Source organism: Solea solea, chromosome 20 (assembly GCF_958295425.1).
Source record: "Solea solea chromosome 20, fSolSol10.1, whole genome shotgun sequence".
Lineage (NCBI taxonomy): Eukaryota > Metazoa > Chordata > Actinopteri > Pleuronectiformes > Soleidae > Solea > Solea solea.
The window spans coordinates 8,442,890-8,464,412 of NC_081153.1; the positions used below are offsets into that span (position 1 = coordinate 8,442,890).

The window sequence follows — 21,523 nt, forward strand, 5'->3', positions numbered from 1 at the left end:
CTAATGGTTGATGAAGGTTGTTTAGTTATTTGTTTATGTAGAATATTTCCATAATGTCCATAAGATTTGGTACATTTTTAGTTAGCTAACCCTTTGGTTAGCTATCTTTCTAATTAGCTAGGTATAATTGTATGAATAAAGCTGCATTTATCTATTTAGCTAAATAGCTGGTTTTCTAGTTAGTTAGCTTTCTTATTAGCTAGGTAAAGAGCAAATTGTACAAATAAAAATGCATGTATCTATTTATCTAGGAAGGTAGCTGGCTTTATAGTTAGCTAACATTCTAATTAGCTGGATATTGGGCAAATTGTATGAAAAAAGCTGCATTTATCTATTTATTTATCTAGCCAGGCAGCTGGCGTTCTAGTTAGCTAACTTTCTTATTAGCTAGGGGGTTAGCTTTCCAGTTAGCTAGCTATAGAGCAAATAGTCGGTTTGAAGCATCAATCAATTTTCTACAGCTTTATCCTCCACGTGGTGCAATAAGTTCAATAAATCTTGCAAGTAAATAATTAAATTAATCAATGTATTTGTATTTGATATTGTATTCATTATTTATATAGAATTTTTTCTTTTCATATTTTTCATATTCTTTCATATTTTCCTTTTCAAAAAACATAATACAATTCATTTGTGGTTTCAAAAAACACAATATAAATCAAGCTTATTAGTAGTATTGTATTTGTTTTTACATTTTTCATTGTAATTTTACAGTTTGTACATTATCAAAACATTTTTAAAAAAAATAGGCAGCATGTTTAAAGTTATATTATACATTTTATGTTTTTAAAATTCCTCTTCTAAATCTTGACAAAAACACACTGAGACGTGTTACAATTTACAGGAGAACGAGAGCACAAAGAAAACTTTAAGATTACAGCAGATTGCAGTGTTGACTTTACAATAGATGTCATCATTCCTGGACAAAGCATCATTAACACTACTGTCATGTGGACGCAGAGGTGACAGCACAGCACTTACTGGACTTTACTCCTCTGTGTCATCTATGTCATCCATACAGCTCAGCTCACTACAGTATATATATGTCCATCAAAGTCTAGGGCAGGACACACACTCTCACACTCGGCCACTGACTGAACAGCAAACTCAGGTGAGACTCCAGCGACGAGCTGTTCCCTCTGACGCTTTGAGCTTCAAAGGAAAAATAACCAAAAAACTAACATTTTTCATTATTTTTCATGTTTTCCTTTTAGCTGCAGAGTCATGAAGATCCTTGTGGTGCTTGTTCTCGCCGTTTTCACAGGTAAAGTAATCAACATTTTCAGCATCTGTGTCAGGGCTGCCCAAAGTGAGGCTCATGGGCCAAAGGTTTCCGCAAAAGTGTTTCACTTGGCCCACTAGATTTACTCATTATAAGTCAATAATGGGTCATGGAGATATTTTATGGGTTACCAAATAAATCTGTTGTATTTTTCCTAGCATTTTACTCAAGGTTAAATAAAAAAAAATGTCTGGTTTGCCCATTTAAAAGGGCTTTTTAAAAAGCTGCTCTTTTCATTCGTGTCATAAAAGATGAGAGTGAACTATTTTAAAATAAATGTTTTCTCCTCTGTTCTTCGTTCAGGCTGCAATGCCAGAGCCGTGAAGCAACAACAGCCCAAACAGCAGATCGACATGGTCAGAGATGCTTTCTGGGAGTACGTTGGCAAGGCAACCTCGACTGCTGAGGACTCTCTGAAGCAGATCCGACAGTCTGAGCTGGGAAAGGAAGTGAAGTAAGAGTCTAAGAGTCACAATGTATTTAAAGTAAAGGCTTTAAGTAGCTTTACCTTTAACATTTTATATTAATAATGCATTACAATAAGAAAATAGTAGGACAGAAAAGTTAGTTTTAGGTCAAAGTTTTGTTTTGGCTGCAAACTTTACTGTTTTGGTGCAGTCGTGGTCTTGTTTTCTGCTGCAGTTAGAAGCTCTAAAAACCCCAAATACTCAATACCCAGTCACAGCTGATGAACATAGAAGGATTTGTGAACAGAGTTGGTGGAGACCAAAAACAGAGCAAAAAGATGGCGAATTGTGGATTTGATGAAACACCTTTAAAAAACATTGATTGTGTTTTTATTAGAACTGCAACAAACGATTATTTTCATAATTGATTAATCTGTAGATTATTTTCTCGATTAATCGTTTGGTCTATAAAATATCAGAAAACCTTAAAAAATGTTGATCGGTGTTCGTCACACCTGTAATGATGATGTTCTCAAATGTCTTGTTTTGTCCACAAACCAAAATGATTCACTTTTAATGATTTCTTTGTTATCCAGAGCAAAGAGTTGAAGAAAATACTCACATTTAAGAAGCTTCAACAATCCGAAATCTTGTTTTGATTATCAAAATAGTTGTCAAAATTTTGTAATCGATTAATAATCAATTAATCGTTTCAGCTCTAGTTTTTATGAATTTAATGACTCATCACATTGTCTGTTGTGTAACTGAGGCAGTAAATATAGTAAAACACATCTGTGTTTAATTTTTACATAATACATAAAGAACAGTTTTTCCTGACTTACTCAGCGTTTTGGTGTTTGTGTCTCCACAGCACACTCATCTCTGAAAGCACCAATGCTGTCAACCATTTCAGCGATGCCATGCGCACTCAGGTGGCTCCTCTCACCAAGGACCTCATGTCTAAGCTCTCCAAGGAAGCCCAGCGGCTGCAGCTCCGCCTGCAGAAAGATCTGACCACCATGGGCACCAATCTGCAGCCCTATGCCGAGGAGCTGGCGTCGGACCTGCAGAAGAAGGTGGAGGAGCTGAGGAGCGAGGCTGTGCCTTATGCCAACGCCATGGACTCTGACGCGCTGAGGGCCGTCCTGCTGCAGAGGAGCCAGGAGCTGAAGGTGCAGCTGGAGAAGACCGTGAAGGAGCTGCAGGGCCAGGTGGTGCCCTACACGGAGGAGATGAAAGAGAAGATGGAGGAGAGTGTGGAGGAGTTTCAGAGGAGCATGATCCCCATGACCCAGAGCTTCCAGTCCCAGCTGAGCCAGAAGACCCAGGAGATCCAGAAGAACTTGGCTCCATTGGGAGAGGAGCTGAGGGCCAAGCTGGACGGCGACGCCCAGAACCTGAAGAAGCAACTGACCACTCTCTGGCAGTCCTTCACCAAGATGATGCAGTAAAAAGACAAACAAACCCTGAAGCTATGTTAGGTTTAAGTTATTTTCTCCTGCTGCCGCCTCAGCAGTGATGTTACCTCATTTTCTATGTTTTATATGCTCTCTTTGCATAAATGTCAATATTTATTTGTCTTGACTGTTTACAACTGTGTGACCTGTGAAAGAACAATAAACAGAGTGAATGAATTAATCTGAATTTTGTCTTTAAACCTTTTTACACACGAAAAAAAAACCACACTAAATATATGTCAAAATAAATGCAATTTCTGGAACTTTTTCCAGGTTCTTAATTAAGTCATTTGGTAGAAATTGAAGATAAATTGGACTGTTGAGCAACATTTTTACTATTTATGACCTCAACAGCAGCTGTTTGGTCAAAATCACACACTCACTTTGTCACTTTAATCACTTCTGAAAAAATAAAATAGAATAAAAATGGGAAAAGAAAAAGCTATGACGAAGAATGTGAAGGATGAAGAGCACATGCAAGCATTGCACATGATATTAATCTTCCACATAAACTTGAACTGAGTTAATATGACGCCTCAGTGTGTAACTAGTTTAACATAAACAAACTGAGAGTCAACCAAATATGCAAAAAGCAACATAACAATAATGATTTAGATATTTTGGGGACTTCTCACCTGTTCTACATACTCGTATACTCTTTATTTTTGGGAAAGAAAAATCCAAATTACAAAGTATTAACAGCATTGTCATTTATGTCTGGACATTAACATTAGCTTTTTTGCCTATTAGCGGGCATTAGCATTTTTGCTTAAATACAGACATTAGCATTCTTGCTTAAATACAGACATTAGCATTCTTGCTTATGTCCTGACATTAGCGTTAGCTTTCTTGCTTAGATTTTGAACATTATCATTCTTGCTTTAGTCTGAACACTAGTGTTGGATTCATGCTTATGTCCAGGAATTAGCATTAGCGTTCTTGGTTGTTACCTTACATTAGCATTCTTGCTTGAAATCCATACATTAGCATTCTTGTTTAAGTCTAAACAAGCATTAGCATTCTTGCTTATGTCTGGACATTAGCTTTCTTGCTTATGTCTGAACATTAGCATTCTTGCTTATAGAGTTGTCAACTTCCTGTTAAGAAAATGTAACTATAACTACATTTTAAGAAGAAAAAAAACACCCAAAACATATTAGCATTATCTTTCTTGCTTATGTCCTTGAAGGCCTCAAACCTTTGAAGTTTTTGGTTGTTTTTAACAACCATCACTGCTTTAGTCAAAATGCATTTGTTCACATTAATGCACTCATACAATGTCCATGAATATGTAAAGGTTACTTTCACGTACAGTACACTGTGTCTTTGTTTTTATAACAACTATACAAAAAGGAAGATTAAATCTTGATAGTGTTCAATATAAAGTTATTGATTAATCTCAGTTCTAAGTGTATTGGAGGTTAATTGTAGTATATTATGAGTTGCATAAAACAGACTCTGGACCAGAGCAACTGGACAGTGATTTGTATGAACAGAGTGACCTTTGGCCTTTCCCCCTGCTGCTGGTTGATCAGCAGAGACAGTGTCTCTGGCAAATGAGGACAGTGTTGTTTTCTGATCATCTCATTATCTGCAGATAATCAATGAAGGAGAGGAGATGTTTTCACCTGGTGACGGAGCTGAGGTCAGATCTTGGCGTCTCATTTGTGACTTGTGCTCCTTCCATGTGGAGCAATAAAAGGTGACAACAGCACAGTTTTCGCCGGGAACTTCGGACGCAGGTCAGCAATCCTGCTGACATTTATCGGATCACATCAGCGTATAAATACAGTGATGAGCTCAGACAGTTTCTCAGATCAGGATTCACTGAGGTGAGACACTCACTGAATCATTTCATTTTTTTTATTTGTTTTTAGCCGACAAATATTTATAAAGGCTGATACATTCTTTAGAGCCTTGTATATATATATTTCAGTGTTTTTACTTATAGATATTAGTAACTTACTGTGTTTATGGTTTGATTTTCCAGGTGTCCACTTGTCTCATCATCATGAGGATGTTTGCAGTTATCTTCGCTCTGGCAGTTTGGTCAGGTAAGTTCAAAACTTCCACTACCATTAAAAAAACCGAACATCTTTCTATTCCAGTTATAATCCATATTTTAAATAATTATTCATATTGATATCAAAAATATATATGTCACTGTTTTTCCCACTTATTTTCATAACAAAGTCAGGAAGGTTTAAAGAAAAAGAAATTAAAACATTAAAAGGGAAATACAATTAGGAGACGGAAAGAAAAAGAGGGAAGGAAGAAAGGAAGGAAGGCAGGGAGAGACAGAGAGAGGGAGGAAGGAGGGAAGGGAGGGAGAGAGATAAAGAGAAAGGAGGGATGAAGGAAGGGAGGGAGTGAGACAGAGGGAAGGAAGGAAAGAAGGAACAGACAGAGGGGGGAGAGAAATAAATTATATTGAGTCTTATATAATTTGAAAGCTTTATTTTGAAAATATAGTATTTTCCTCAAACATTTTTAATGATAGAATAATTTTTGCGAGTTTTCTCTAAATATGATAGTTTGTTTGTAGATTTATTAAACCTTTGAGACTTTTTTTTTAGCACTCGTGTTTTCAATGACCTATGACCCAAATGTATCAAAAAAATAACCCAATAGAATGTTACAAGGTGCATCACAGATTGTTTTGTGTTGAAAACAGGCTGCCAGGCCAAAAGTGTTCCTCAGACAGATGGGAGGAATCCCTGGCTCCTCAACGTCGATGAGTTTGCGGATTATTTCAGTGACTTGAGCTCAAAAGCTGACGAGTTTGTCAAGAACACCAAGAATTCCCAGATCAACAGAGAACTGGAGTGAGTTTGACTTCACACCACCTTCTGTATAGACCTGACATTTCAAGTTCATGCAGCAACTCCTTTTATCTACAAAATAAAGTTAATTATTAGTGTCAGTATTATGGTTTAGCACTGATAGTCATTGGTTATGTAACAGTTGACCCAAGAGTCAATGAGGTGAAACGTGGAGTCTCGAGTCTCAAGTCCACTTTTCTGACACGTTTCGGTTTAGTTGCAGTAGCAACTTCTACATTTTCTACAATATTTCAGTTAAACTCTATACATTTTCCTTGAAACATTTGGAGGTTTTAGTACCAGACGAGCTGCTGAGTCTCAAATCCACGTATCTGACATCTCAGTTTAGTTTTAGCAAATTTCGGCCCAATATTTCAGTTCAACTTTTTCAGTTTTTTCCAGTAAAAAAACTGGGTTTGAGTCTAAGGTTTGTCTCAAGTCTACATCGCTGAAGGGGCATTTAAAGTAACACGTTTAGACAATAGAATAAATGAAGATGTGACAGTAAGTGTAGGACGACTTTAACAAACCCTGTACATGATGACTTTTCTCCAGCACCTTGATACGGGACAGCATGTCCGAGCTGACCTCGTACAGCAAGGATGTGCAGGACAAACTGGCCCCGTACACGCAGGAGGCCGCAAAGAATCTGGGCGAGGACCTGAAGACAATGGCCGACAAACTCCGCCAGCACATGGAGGAGGCCCGGGAGCAGATGGACAAGTATGTCCAGGAGCTGCATACCATGATGGAGCAGAACGCCGACGACGTCAGGATCAGGCTGACGGCCTACAACCGCAAGATGAAGAAACGCCTCACCAAGGACACGGAGGGCATCAAGAGGTGAGACACTGAGGACAGATGGATGTCCTGAAAGGCGCTCTGGTAGTTTAAATAAGTTTAACTGCTAATCTGAACTAACCCTGCAGAAGAAACTGAGGAAAAAAAGTCTAAATTACTCCTGTACTCAATAGTTTTTCTTCTACTAAACTCAAAAAAAGTGACCTAAAATTTAACATGACAATGTAAAATGTACTGTATATATGGTATATATATGTAGTACTACACTACAAAGTGACAATGTGTACTTTTAAGTCAATTTTACTCATGTAGTCTTTCTTTAATATGATGTTAAGTTTAAATATTATCAAAACCTGTGAGTTTGAATCTTCCTACATACATTGCTAGATATCTAGCTAGCTATAAAGCCAATTGTCAGAATCTATCTAAAATAGATTCACTCTTCACTCTTGTGTCCTCAGACAAGTTGGTGACTTCTTTGAGGAGCTTCAGACTCGTACGTCGGACAACATGGAGGAGGTGAAGACTCGCTTTGAGCCGTACTTCTCTAAGGTGCAGGACAACGCTCAGGCCAAGATCTCCACACTCAACGACCTGCTCAAGTCCCAGACGGACAACCTGCAGGACAAGATCCAGGCCACAGCCGAGGACCTGCGCTCCACCCTGGAGGACAAGATGAAGGATGTGTCCATCTGGTTCCAGCCTCTTGTCAACCTGTTCCAGGAGAATGAGTAAAGGCTTTACTCAAAGCATCAGGAATGACCACCAGAGCCTTTGTGTGGTTATAAGGATTCATCAATAAAGATGGTTAAAGGGATGTTTGTCCACATGTCCACAGTCTGTGTCTCATCACCTGTTACACTCCTGTCTCACAACCTGAAATGTCAACTGTGTTGAATTCAAGACCCACAAATTCAAACTTACTCTATTGCTGCTTTAATAAAAGAAAAAACGAAACTTCCACGTGTGTTGAAAATCACTGCCTGTAAAAAAAAAATAAGCTCAAACTTCATGTTAACACACTTCTCTATGTCACCATATCTCAAATTTCTGCATATTTAAGATATTTATTATTATTTTAACTTTACGACAGAGCCAATAAAGGTGACAGTAAAATCACGTTAATACAATTAAAATTACATTAAAATGACTCAATCCATCAGTTTTTAAATGCTATTATATGAGGATTGTGTTATTTTGATTCAAAATAAATATTATTAATACAATAAATAAAAAATCTCGTAAAAACATACCTGAAAAAGAAAGATTGTAAAAACAGATCCGGAAAAAAGAAATATTTTGAAAACAGTCCCGAATTTTATTTTATTTTTGGTAGAAACAGACCCCTTTTTTTATTATTCATAAAAACAGATCTGGGGGGGGGGGAATCTCGTAAAAACTGACTGAATAAAATAAAATGAAATGAAATATCCGTGTGACGGATGTTTACACCACATGTGAGACTACGGCACGGTGAAACCCAACTATCATCCCTGTTACCTCTACATCCAATCATAATTCGCCCTGCTTTCCTCTCAGCCAATAGAATCGCCGCATGTTGTAGAATGCCCGCCCCTCTGCTAGTCTGTCGCTGTCCTCTCCGGCGTTGTCATCTCCAAACATGTCCAACATGTCCACACGGAGGACATAAACCATTCAAAACTGTCTGTTGGATCCCGTCACGATGAGCGGCGTTTGTAGAGAAGTCGTCACTCTTCAGCTCGGACATTATTCGAACTTTGTCGGGACTCACTGGTGGAATTTACAGGTGGGGAAACTCCGGAGCAGCTAACGCTATGCTAGTTTAGCTGAGTTAGCTTTACATGGGTTGCCTGAGACTGAGCACGATGTTGAGTGAGAATATGAATATTATCAACGTTTAAACTTTCTAATTTAAGTGGAAATGTGAGATTATTTAGTTTGTAAGAGTTGGAGCATGAAAAGTGTGTTTTAATGTCGCTATGTCATGTGTATCAGGTGTGTAGCCTCTTTGAAATGGGAGAATTAGTCATGTTTAAACAAAAAATAAATTAAATCATTTTCGATTACAGACTAGGTCAGACATTCACTTATTATCCTGTAATTTAAGAAGTTTGGAGGAACTAGACCTTAACCAAATACTATATTTAGATGATGTATCACTATATCAATAAGTGCATTTGTATTTTAAATTATTCCTTTATTTCAAAAGTGTTGTCGAGTGTGTTGTCATTTCATAAGTTATGTAAATGTACCAGATTTACCTACTAAAACCAAGGTTGTTTATATATATATATATATATATATATATATATATATCTTATAAAATGACAACACTCTGTGTATGTTAAAAGAAGCTTTCTGATTTTTCAGTTTCCTAAATGTGCATATGTTCTGGTTTATATGTTCCATTTGACAACAACAACTTAAAAACCCAAAATTAAAACTGATATCTGCTGGTTTGTGGACAAAACAAGACATTTGAGGACATCATTATTTGGAGGTGATCAACATTTTGTGGACCGAACGTGAAAGTACACAGGTTAATGGATTAATAAGATTAAGGTTAACTGCAGCTCTATAATAATGTATAAAATACAATAGTCTTGTAAAGTTAGTAAAAAGTCAACAACATACTCGTCCAAATGATAAAATTGTCCAATAGTCATTGCTTTATGGATTTTGTGAAAGAGTTTATAACGTTCTTAACTTCTATACATAGAGTATCCATGTATGTGCTGCTAAACAAGTAAAATATCAGCAAACTTCTAAAAATTAGTGGTAAGTGGTTCTGCCAATAATCAAGCTGATATTTAATAATTGGCATTTCTCATTACTTAAACTTGATAAATGCTGCTAAAAAAAAAGGTCACTCAAGCTTTCTTATTTTCATCCAAAACCATATTTAAAATTGCTGATCTCCTCTTTTGTCCACAGGATGCGTCTTTATCATACGACCCGGAGACACCGCCTGGTGAGATCCAGAGCGATGTCATGTTTCGTGAAGGTCAGACTCTGGGCGGACACGTCACCTACACGCCTCGCCTCATTGCCATGGATCTCAAAGGTAGTTCACCCTCTCACATTCTTAATTTGAGAGTCAAGTTAGTGCGTTAATCTAAAGTCAATGTACAAGTTTCTTTAAAAATCTGTTGGTCAATGGTTTTATAAGCATTTATTCCACTACTAGTCATGTTTATAAAAGTGTATGTATGATCTCACTGGTTTCTGCATTTTATCGTGACAGGAAGTCTACAGACTCTGCGACAGGAAGGACATCTCTATGACGCGGGCAAAGACACGTCTGCTGTCACATGGTAACGTGAGGGTTTGTTTTCAAAGCTTGTACCAAATAGGAGGCACTCACACAGGCCACTTTATTGGGTGCTCTTGCTCAACTGCTCGTTAACGCTTATTAGGTAATCAAAGCAGTGTGTTTTTACGCGTGTAGACGAGGTAAAGACATGCCAAAAAGTGATTTTAAATCAGTCCGTCCTTCTTTAAAACTGTCTGCTCCTGGATTAACATTCTTGTATTATATGTTCTGTGACTGTTTTTACGGTGTCACATTTGCTCTGTTGCTCCATGGGAATTTATTTTACAGACATGAATTACTTTTACACATTTGCATGTTCTATTTTATAATATAAAAATGTGTTTGTTTGGTCTTTTTTTCAGGGAGGGAAACCTGAGGATGCACAAACAAAGTCCACCAGCAAAGAACAGCTTTCTAGAAGAGCTGGACAAGTTTGATGTGAGTGTGTGTAGAAATCAACTTCTTAAATACAGTAAATAAGGCTTTATTCATATAGAACTATTTAAATCATAGTTATAAAGTGCTGCACAGTAAAATCAACAAACGATAAGATACAAATGTTTACAAAGGTCTTTATTAACATTAGAAAAAGTAGTAGTGGTGCAATCAATATGAGTTATAATTGTTTTAGATACTGCCATTTTTGTGTTTTTTTCTATAACAGGTGAATAGAAAATATTTAAAGATCTAAAGAAACATTTATTTTGTCTTAACATGGACCATTTTAAACCAATGATTCTAGATTTCTAGTTCTGTAAATTTCTCTTTTTTTTTTTTTTTTTAAACTTTATTTTTCATTCAATAAAACAAGAACAAAACACAAATACAGGGGGAAGACACTACTATCTTGCATAAAGATGCCATTTTGTCCATCTTGCAGTACATAACTCTGATTTCATCCGTAGTCTATAGGTCATTTGCTCCATAGATCGAATTTCTTCAACAATATCTAGCCAGTGGCTCAGTCCAGGTGGTTCAGATTTCAGCCAACTTCTTGTAATGGCTTTCTTAGCCGCAAGGGATAGGATCTTGAACAGATACACATCGTTTTTAGCTATTACCCCATCTGGTATCAGTCCCAGGTACATATGCCTGGGGTCATCAGGGATATTATAACCAAAAAGTAAATTTCTCTTTTAAATTTTCTAGAAAGGAGAGTTTCTCACAGAGGTTGATTTCTCCTCACAACCTCAGCGCTCAGGTAAAATCTTCATCTATTAACACATTTTTCTCTCACTCAGTGCGTTTACATGCATGTAGAAAGTCCAACTTTAGTCAGACTAAGACAATAATTCTGTTTTCTTAATGTCATGTAAACCCATTAGTCCGACTTAGTGGGTAGTGTTAGTCAGACTAACATACCCGGATAATGCGATTCATAGTCTGTGTATATACTTAGTCGGACTGGAGTCATGCCAATTTCCTCCCTGGTCTTTGACCCTGAAGTAGAAGGAGACGACTCATAAACTGCAGTACTGTTGCCGGAAATCACACAGCGGTGGCGTCTTTCTTCGGACTCTGCATTTTGTCCAATTGTCTTAGTCAGACTACGGCCTTAGCTTGATTAAACCGTGCATGTGAACGTACCAACGGTATTGTCGAGCACAGCAGTGACCAGTGTGAAAAATACTCCCCCACAGCAAGTTCAGTGAGTGTGGACACGGTCAACAGTCACCTGGCTAAAGTGCAGAAGCACTACAGACTGGAGGGCAACGTGAAGGTGTGGTCCGATTTCCTCAGGATCCACCTTCACCCTCGCACCATCTCTGTCATCCACCAGTACAACCATGACGGGTAGGGAAACGTGCTCAGTAGTACCTGCTCTTCTCCAGCAGATGTCAGGCTTTACACAACAAAAACAACATTAATATTAGCAAATCCATTTTTGTATAATCTTTGTGTGTGTGCAGGGAGGCTCATCGGCTTGAGGCGTTTGGTCAGGGAGAGTCTCTCCTGCAGGGGGCGCTGCTCGAGAACCTTGAGGACAGACTGCACTTCTTCATCGAAGAGTGTGATTATCTTCAGGTAGATAAATGTATACATATTCTTTTGATTTAATGGTTCTGTGCCAACAAAAAAATGATTTGTTTGTCTCAAACAATGTTTTAAATACTCATAGTTTCCTTGTTTCTATTTCTGTGTGTGTGTGTGTGAGAAAGACAAACTCCAAATTCCAATTTGCACGACTCACATACACAACAATACGTTAATCATCATGATCATCTCCTCTCAGGGTTTCCAGGTGTTGTGTGATATGGCCGATGGCTTCGCCGGCCTGGGGTCAAAGGTCACAGAGATGCTACAGGACTCGTATGGTGGAAGAGGAATCCTCACCTGGGGTTTAGCACCTGTCAGTCACCCAGACTCGGTGAGTCAGTCAACTCAGTGTCCAGACTCTTGTGTTTTAAAAAAAAAAATCATTTTTGTAATCATATTTTCATTTTTTACTCCATCAGACTCCAGTGAAGGACTTGTATCACCTGCTGAACTGCACGTTAGCGACGGCCCACCTAGCCAATCACAGCTCCTTCTTCTGTCCTCTGACTCTTCGTGGTGGACTCGGGAGACGACCCTCGTCCCCCACGACTTTCCCTCACCTCAATTATGACGTGAGTCTTAATTTCTTACTGTAAAATCAACACCAGAGTCCCTTTTTATTTATTTTTTTTCTTTTATGAAGTATAAGGTGATTATTAGGTTTAAGTCATTTAGAAACAATTTGCTTAACTTCAGAAATTAACAATAGTATCCACCTGGACTTCAAGTTGTCCAAATCACACAGAGCCTCACTGAAAGTCAGCAAAATAAAATTATAAATTAGGGTTAGGTTACTGCAAGAGAGGGGGGCAGAACTATAGGTCGAGGAACAAGTTGTTCAAATCTGTGTTTCCCAAACTTTCCTTATGAGGTCCCACTTTGTAAAGATGTGACCCAAATCTAAATATAAATCTTTTAAAAATGTTTTGTTTTAGCTCCTTCAGGCTGAAACATGGCGGCCTCTGTAAAGCATGGCCCTTGCATAAAGTATGTTTTTAAGGCTTTTTCTAATGGTTTTTATTTGACAGAAATCATACAAAAATACTCATGGGTAGTATAATCAGTTTCTCCCATATGTTTTATACTTTTAACCCCCGATTTTGACATTTTACTTCATTGATTTGGAGAAATACAATCATGATTAATTAAAACAAAATTAAGTTATCTATCTCACCTCCTATGAATAGGATTAATGACATTGTAAGACTGAGAGTCCCTGTTAAATTATACTTGTATACAGAAGTAACATGTGTAATAGTGTTTCTGTCTAAAGACATCTGTGTCTCGCTGTTTTTTCTCACTCCTCCAGTCGTCACTGTGGTTTCACTCCAGCGCCGTCTTGGCTCTGGCCTTGGACGCTCTCACTGTGCCTTACAGGCTGAGAAACAACAGTGTCCCCATGTGGCAGATGGCCGAAACGCTGGCAGTTTCGGGCAGAAAGGTGACTTTTTTTATTGCTGCTTTTGATCCAAAATCGCCATCGCGTACAGTTAAAAAACCTATTTATTTTACCCGTCCACTGGTATTGATTGTGCATCTTTTATAGGTGGTGGCTGCGTACGGCGCGGTCCCCTTTCCCATGACACACGGCAGCACTCTGCCCAACGCTCTGAGTGCCTGCTCAGACGCTCTGCCGTGGAAACCTCTGTCCGCCTGCTCTGAACTAGGCGATGGTCGATGCTACGGACAGTGGACGATGCTCAGAGGCTACGAAGGACAGAGACTCATCAGGTTAGAACATGCCCTCTGATCGGAGGTTTCCCCGAATTGTTAATTAAGAAAACATGGACAGGTTCTTTTAGTATTTACATTTTAATAAATAAATCAAATCACCTTCTAATGCAGGGGTGGGCAATTATTTTTCCCAAGGGGCCACATATTGTTGAGGACCGGGCCAAATTTGAATTAATTTTAATAAAATTTTATCTCGTATCTAAAAAAAAAAAAAAGCAGTAAATTGTATTGTTTTGGTGTAAATTGGGCAGCAAACACACAATAAACACAATTACTAACCAACTCTTTTGAAAATATCAAATTACTACACTATACTATATAATGAATACTATTATACTATACTACTGTGGTGTAGTGCAGTGAATATATTGTCTAACACAACCCCGCTTACGCACACACACACACACACACACACACACACACACTAATGCTGTAATCACACTGGATGAGTTTACATACGAGTGACCGTCATTTTTAGGGGGCCAGGGGTAACTGGCTAGCGTCACCTGTCGCTATGTGGACAGACGCATATACGTGCATCCATACGTGAGGCTTTTCAAAATAAAAGTAACACAGTTAAATACTTGTTCATCTGTGTTTATGACTGACATGCCCAGGTCTGTTCTAATGTGTTGCTAAAACTGTGATTTTCTTCCCCACAGCTCTTTGACTCCAGGGACTAAACCTCCCACTCCCCTGCACAGTCTCTACAGCGGGGAAGATGTCCTGTCGTCATACATCCAATCTTTCTACCCTTCTTCTCCTCTGTGAGACCCGACACTGGAAGAAAATACTTTAAACTCTTGTTTCAACAGGGGGGGAAATAATCTCACTGCCACTCTCTCTTGTTACAGTGCTCTGCAGCTGGTGTCCACTCCCAGTAGACTGACGCCACCTTTCCCTCAGATTTTCAGTCCGTCCATCAATCCTCAAGGTTTCCTGCAGAATCAGCCTCCTTTACCTTCCTGTGAGTACATTTATACCTTTATTTTATTAAAGAAAGATTGGGGTGGATATGATCAGAAATACAACCCTGTGACATAGGTCTTAGGCCATAGATTTATTGTTTTAGCAATGCTTTAATGAAGATAACAGTTTAATTATTTATAAATCACAATTATTGGGATACATCCAGAAAATATGGGATTTACATGTATGCAGTTTTAAAACACCATATTTTTCAGGGAAAGAACAGCTTTTATAATGTTTACATTTAGTGTGATGTACACTTAATCTACATTTAAGAATTACTAGTTTGACAACTACATTGAAGTAAGTGTAATCCAGATTAGCTTTATTGCTTCAAACTGAACCACATGGTGTAAATGAGGCTATACTTCTTGTACAAATACATACATTTATATTAGAATTGTTACTAAACTGACTGTACGGTTAACTTATTCCATAATGTACCTTTGAACTCTTCTTCTCTCTGTGTCTCAAGCCTCTGTGGTTTCGTCCGTCCCCGTCATGACGTCCCTCCAGTCGGGCCCAGCGCTCGGCTCATGGCTGTCAGAGCTGCACGGTGGCGTCAGTGCGTTCGACCTCCGCCGCGTGGCCCCCAGCTTCCTGTCCCAGGGGCCCGAAATAGCCGACTACGAGGAGGCCCTGGAGCAGCTGCGCATCATGGCCCGGTGTTACCGCGACGACGGTGGCGGGACGACGCGCTCTTCCTCCGAAGAGGATGACGACTGATGTTGCGACCTGCGCGTCTTCAGACAGACGAGGGCTGGATTGCACAACAGGAAGAGAGGACAGTTTCTCTGAGGCTGAAATAGAAGCATGGGGAGCAAAGATGATACATTTGTATGGGGTGAGATAACTTCACACATACTCGGTTTGGATTTATTCAACATGAATACGAATTGACAACCATGGTAATACAATTCAAAAAGTTACAAGCAAATAAATACACATGCGAAGTGCAATTTTACGATTGTGGCTTTTTTATTGTGAATATGAATCTACAGTTGTCGCATAACTGTCAAAATACGCCACAGGGGACCCAGGCTTTGTGTACTGAGCAGAAGATTCATTGATTTCACACACTGCGCATGCATTCACAGCCAGCGCTGAGATAAACGAGGGAGAAGCATGGAACTGGATCGAGCTCCGCCCCTTTGGCTACGTTAATTTCTATGGAGCTGCTCACCCAGCACATAGGCCGCAAAAGTTTCTGACTTCTGGGTTTATTTCCGGGTCATGCGGCCCATAGAGCATACGCAGTAGTGTTACCATAATGCCTCTTGGCCCTGTGAACGAGGGGCATCATTAATGTAAGACCTGGTTAGCTTATAGCTAAAACAAAGACAGAGGTATTATCTCAGGCCTGTGTAAAGGGCTTATAAACATGAAAACACACTCGACCCTTATACATTAAAACAAAATTGGAAATGGAAGGAGGAATAGATATACCAGAGGGCGTATTAGTGGAAATGTAGCGTCTCAGAGAACTGGAGGGACTTTGGTTGGAAAAGCCTGATAAGATATTTTATTACACCTTAACAAAAATTCGACTATGACTGTAACTCTGTCATGTTATTAAAACGTATTGGAAGGGAATGCATACTACAATATACAAGATTTTTGGAAGGCAGTTTTATTATTTTTGGATGCTCAAGGATGGACAAAGAGAGAAATATCTGTGTAGTACTTTGTTGGTGTTCTGACTTTAAATAAGTGGATGGACATCACAATGGAGATTTACAGGATGGAGAAAATGACAGAAGATGTGAATTACAAGAGGGACCGGTTTGTTTCACATTGGAGGAAATGGGTGGATTATATAATACCACACAGGCCGGACTTTGACTCTGCTAACCTTAGATAATACATAATGCGTATTACTGGCAATTATATCTTACTCCCTACATGTTCATGTTCTTGTTATGTTTTTTTATTTCTTTATTTATTTTTTTTATTTGGTTTTTATGTTGTTTTTGTCCTAAATGCACATGGAACATTGATTGCTGTATATCAATAAAAATAGATAAATAAAGCATTTAATATAAAATGTTTTGATTCATGGTATTTTTACAATGTTGTATTTAGTATATTTGTAATGCATTTTAACTGAGTATCGGATGTTTATTTGACGTCATCAAACTTGTACGTAATAACAGGTAAACACATTTTAATGTCTATGACAGTTTTGTTGTCTACAAATGCTGGTGCCAAAAAAGTACTTTTAGGATAATTTTACAAAAACAGTTGCAGTGCACATTAATCGAAGTTTACAAATAAAGCTCACAATTATTGTTTTTATATTAGTGTAATGATCATTAAATATTAAAGTCAGGCCAGAAAACCTTCAGACTCATGATTGTTGGAACCGTTTTATTGGTGTTCCGAACTGATCTTGGAGAGACAGGAGTAGATAGGCGAGTACTGGCCACAGATTTTGCATGTGTCATCACAACATCCTGTTTCGGTGAGAGGTCTTTTGGCCAAAAGCTGAAAATTAGTTTTTTGGCCATTTCTGGCCTTTTCCACCGTTATGTTTCGGTCGCCAAATTTTCGGTGCATCAGCATTTAGGAAACTTAACAATGTGTTAAAAGTACTTTTATAACTCAAGATTCTTTCACTCAATCTACAACTCTAAGTCATGTGTTCATCAACATTATCAGTAACTTTAGAAACCGGGAATCAATAGTCAAGTGACTCAGACTTTTTTGAGTGATTTTTGACAACATACTATATAGTATGACTTTTTTGAGTGGTTTTGGACGACATACTATAGTATGACTTTCCTGAGTGGTTTTGGACGACAAACTATAGTATGACTTTTTTGAGTGATTCAGGACGACATACTATAGTATGACTTTCCTGAGTGGTTTTGGACGACAAACTATAGTATGACTTTTTTTAGTGATTCAGGACGACATACTATAGTATGACTTTTTTGGATCATTTTTGACGACATACTATATAGTATGACTTTTTTGAGTGATTTTGGACGACATACTATAGTATGACTTTTTTGAGTGATTTTGGACGACATACTATAGTATGACTTTTTTGAGTGATTTTTGACAAAATACTATAGTATGACTTTTTTGAGTGATTTTGGACGACATACTATAGTATGACTTTTTTGGGTGATTTTTGACGACATACTATATAGTATGACTTTTTTGAGTGATTTTGGACGACATACTATAGTATGACTTTCCTGAGTGGTTTTGGACAACATACTATAGTATGACTTTTTGAGTGATTCAGGACGACATACTATAGTATGACTTTTTTGAGTGATTTTTGACAAAATACTATATAGTATGACTTTTTTGGGTGATTTAGGACGACATACTGTAGTATGACTTTTTTGAGTGATTTAGGACGACATACTATATAGTATGACTTTCCTGAGTGATTTTGGACGACATACTATAGTATGACTTTTTTGAGTGATTTTTGACAAAATACTATATAGTATGACTTTTTTGGGTGATTTAGGACGACATACTGTAGTATGACTTTTTTGAGTGATTTAGGACGACATACTATAGTATGACTTTTTTGAGTGATTTTTGACAAAATACTATATAGTATGACTTTTTTGAGCGATTTTGGACGACATACTATAGTATGACTTTTTTGGGTGATTTAGGACGACATACTATAGTATGACTTTTTTGGGTGATTTTTGACGACATACTATATAGTATGACTTTTTTGGGTGATTTAGGACGACATACTGTAGTATGACTTTTTTGAGTGATTTAGGACGACATACTATAGTATGACTTTTTTGAGTGATTTTTGACAAAATACTATATAGTATGACTTTTTTGAGCGATTTTGGACGACATACTATAGTATGACTTTTTTGGGTGATTTAGGACGACATACTATAGTATGACTTTTTTGGGTGATTTTTGACGACATACTATATAGTATGACTTTTTTGAGCGATTTTGGACGACATACTATAGTATGACTTTTTCGAGAGCTTTTTGACAACATACTATATAGTATGACTTTTTGAGTGATTTTTGACAACATACTATAGTATGACTTTTTTGAGTGATTTTCAACGACATACTATAGTATGACTTTTTTGAGTGATTTAGGACGACATACTATAGTATGACTTTTTTGAGTGATTTAGGACGACATACTATAGTATGACTTTTTTGAGTGATTTAGGACGACATACTATAGTATGACTTTTTTGGGTGATTTTTGACGACATACTATATAGTATGACTTTTCGGAGTGATTTTGGACGACATACTATAGTATGACTTTTTTGGGTGATTTAGGACGACATACTATAGTATGACTTATTTGAGTGATTTAGGACAACATACTATATAGTATGACTTTTCGGAGTGATTTTGGACGACATACTATAGTATGACTTTCCTGAGTGGTTTTGGACGACATACTTTAGTATGACTTTTTTGAGTGATTTAGGACGACATACTATAGTAACACTTTTTTGGGTGATATTTGTAGACATACTATGACTTTTTTGGGTGATATTTGACGACATACTATGACCTTTTTGAGTGATTTTTGACAACATACTTTGACTTTTTTGACAACATACTATGACTTTTTTGAGCGATTTTGGACGACATACTATAGTATGACTTTTTTGAGTGATTTTGGACGACATACTATAGTATGACTTCCCTGAGTGGTTTTGGACGACATACTATATAGTATGACTTTTCGGAGTGATTTTGGACGACATACTATAGTATGACTTTCCTGAGTGGTTTTGGACGACAAACTATAGTATGACTTTTTTGAGTGATTCAGGACGACATACTATAGTATGACTTTCCTGAGTGGTTTTGGACGACAAACTATAGTATGACTTTTTTTAGTGATTCAGGACGACATACTATAGTATGACTTTTTTGGATCATTTTTGACGACATACTATATAGTATGACTTTTTTGAGTGATTTTGGACGACATACTATAGTATGACTTTTTTGAGTGATTTTGGACGACATACTATAGTATGACTTTTTTGAGTGATTTTTGACAAAATACTATAGTATGACTTTTTTGAGTGATTTTGGACGACATACTATAGTATGACTTTTTTGGGTGATTTTTGACGACATACTATATAGTATGACTTTTTTGAGTGATTTTGGACGACATACTATAGTATGACTTTCCTGAGTGGTTTTGGACAACATACTATAGTATGACTTTTTGAGTGATTCAGGACGACATACTATAGTATGACTTTTTTGAGTGATTTTTGACAAAATACTATATAGTATGACTTTTTTGGGTGATTTAGGACGACATACTGTAGTATGACTTTTTTGAGTGATTTAGGACGACATACTATATAGTATGACTTTCCTGAGTGATTTTGGACGACATACTATAGTATGACTTTTTTGAGTGATTTTTGACAAAATACTATATAGTATGACTTTTTTGGGTGATTTAGGACGACATACTGTAGTATGACTTTTTTGAGTGATTTAGGACGACATACTATAGTATGACTTTTTTGAGTGATTTTTGACAAAATACTATATAGTATGACTTTTTTGAGCGATTTTGGACGACATACTATAGTATGACTTTTTTGGGTGATTTAGGACGACATACTATAGTATGACTTTTTTGGGTGATTTTTGACGACATACTATATAGTATGACTTTTTTGAGCGATTTTGGACGACATACTATAGTATGACTTTTTCGAGAGCTTTTTGACAACATACTATATAGTATGACTTTTTGAGTGATTTTTGACAACATACTATAGTATGACTTTTTTGAGTGATTTTCAACGACATACTATAGTATGACTTTTTTGAGTGATTTAGGACGACATACTATAGTATGACTTTTTTGAGTGATTTAGGACGACATACTATAGTATGACTTTTTTGAGTGATTTAGGACGACATACTATAGTATGACTTTTTTGGGTGATTTTTGACGACATACTATATAGTATGACTTTTCGGAGTGATTTTGGACGACATACTATAGTATGACTTTTTTGGGTGATTTAGGACGACATACTATAGTATGACTTATTTGAGTGATTTAGGACGACATACTATATAGTATGACTTTTCGGAGTGATTTTGGACGACATACTATAGTATGACTTTCCTGAGTGGTTTTGGACGACATACTTTAGTATGACTTTTTTGAGTGATTTAGGACGACATACTATAGTAACACTTTTTTGGGTGATATTTGTAGACATACTATGACTTTTTTGGGTGATATTTGACGACATACTATGACCTTTTTGAGTGATTTTTGACAACATACTTTGACTTTTTTGACAACATACTATGACTTTTTTGAGCGATTTTGGACGACATACTATAGTATGACTTTTTTGAGTGATTTTGGACGACATACTATAGTATGACTTCCCTGAGTGGTTTTGGACGACATACTATATAGTATGACTTTTCGGAGTGATTTTGGACGACATACTATAGTATGACTTTCCTGAGTGGTTTTGGACGACATACTATAGTATGACATTTTTGAGTGATTTATGACGACATACTATAGTATGACTTTTTTGAGTGATTTTGGACGACATACTATAGTATGACTTTTTTGGGTGATTTTTGACGACATACTATGACCTTTTTGAGTGATTTTTGACAACATACTATGACTTTTTTGAGTGATTTTGGACGACATACTATAGTGTGACTTTATTGGGTGATTTTTG

The 21,523-nt window shown here is 37.2% G+C and overlaps 3 protein-coding genes across 3 annotated transcripts; all 3 read left to right on the top strand.

Annotated features, from left to right (window-relative positions):
* Positions 1-1,053: 1,053 nt before the first annotated feature.
* LOC131447450 (apolipoprotein A-IV-like) lies at positions 1,054-3,327 on the top strand. The gene is made up of 4 exons (XM_058619244.1): positions 1,054-1,111; positions 1,215-1,264; positions 1,586-1,736; positions 2,561-3,327. The coding sequence occupies exons 2-4, from the start codon at positions 1,225-1,227 to the stop codon at positions 3,138-3,140; spliced, it is 771 nt and encodes a 256-aa protein (XP_058475227.1). The 5' UTR covers positions 1,054-1,111; positions 1,215-1,224; the 3' UTR covers positions 3,141-3,327.
* Positions 3,328-4,831: 1,504 nt separating this feature from the next.
* Positions 4,832-7,586, top strand: LOC131447396 (apolipoprotein Eb-like). The gene is made up of 5 exons (XM_058619153.1): positions 4,832-4,978; positions 5,137-5,200; positions 5,821-5,971; positions 6,524-6,811; positions 7,231-7,586. The coding sequence occupies exons 2-5, from the start codon at positions 5,158-5,160 to the stop codon at positions 7,502-7,504; spliced, it is 756 nt and encodes a 251-aa protein (XP_058475136.1). The 5' UTR covers positions 4,832-4,978; positions 5,137-5,157; the 3' UTR covers positions 7,505-7,586.
* A 672-nt stretch (positions 7,587-8,258) lies between these two features.
* On the top strand, positions 8,259-15,763 carry msto1 (misato mitochondrial distribution and morphology regulator 1). The gene is made up of 14 exons (XM_058619743.1): positions 8,259-8,537; positions 9,686-9,815; positions 9,996-10,065; positions 10,427-10,502; positions 11,214-11,265; positions 11,705-11,858; positions 11,975-12,089; positions 12,298-12,432; positions 12,521-12,673; positions 13,411-13,542; positions 13,648-13,832; positions 14,498-14,602; positions 14,690-14,802; positions 15,280-15,763. Exons 1-14 carry the CDS (start codon positions 8,454-8,456, stop codon positions 15,528-15,530), a joined length of 1,755 nt encoding a protein of 584 aa, XP_058475726.1. The 5' UTR covers positions 8,259-8,453; the 3' UTR covers positions 15,531-15,763.
* The last annotated feature ends 5,760 nt before the right edge of the window (positions 15,764-21,523 follow it).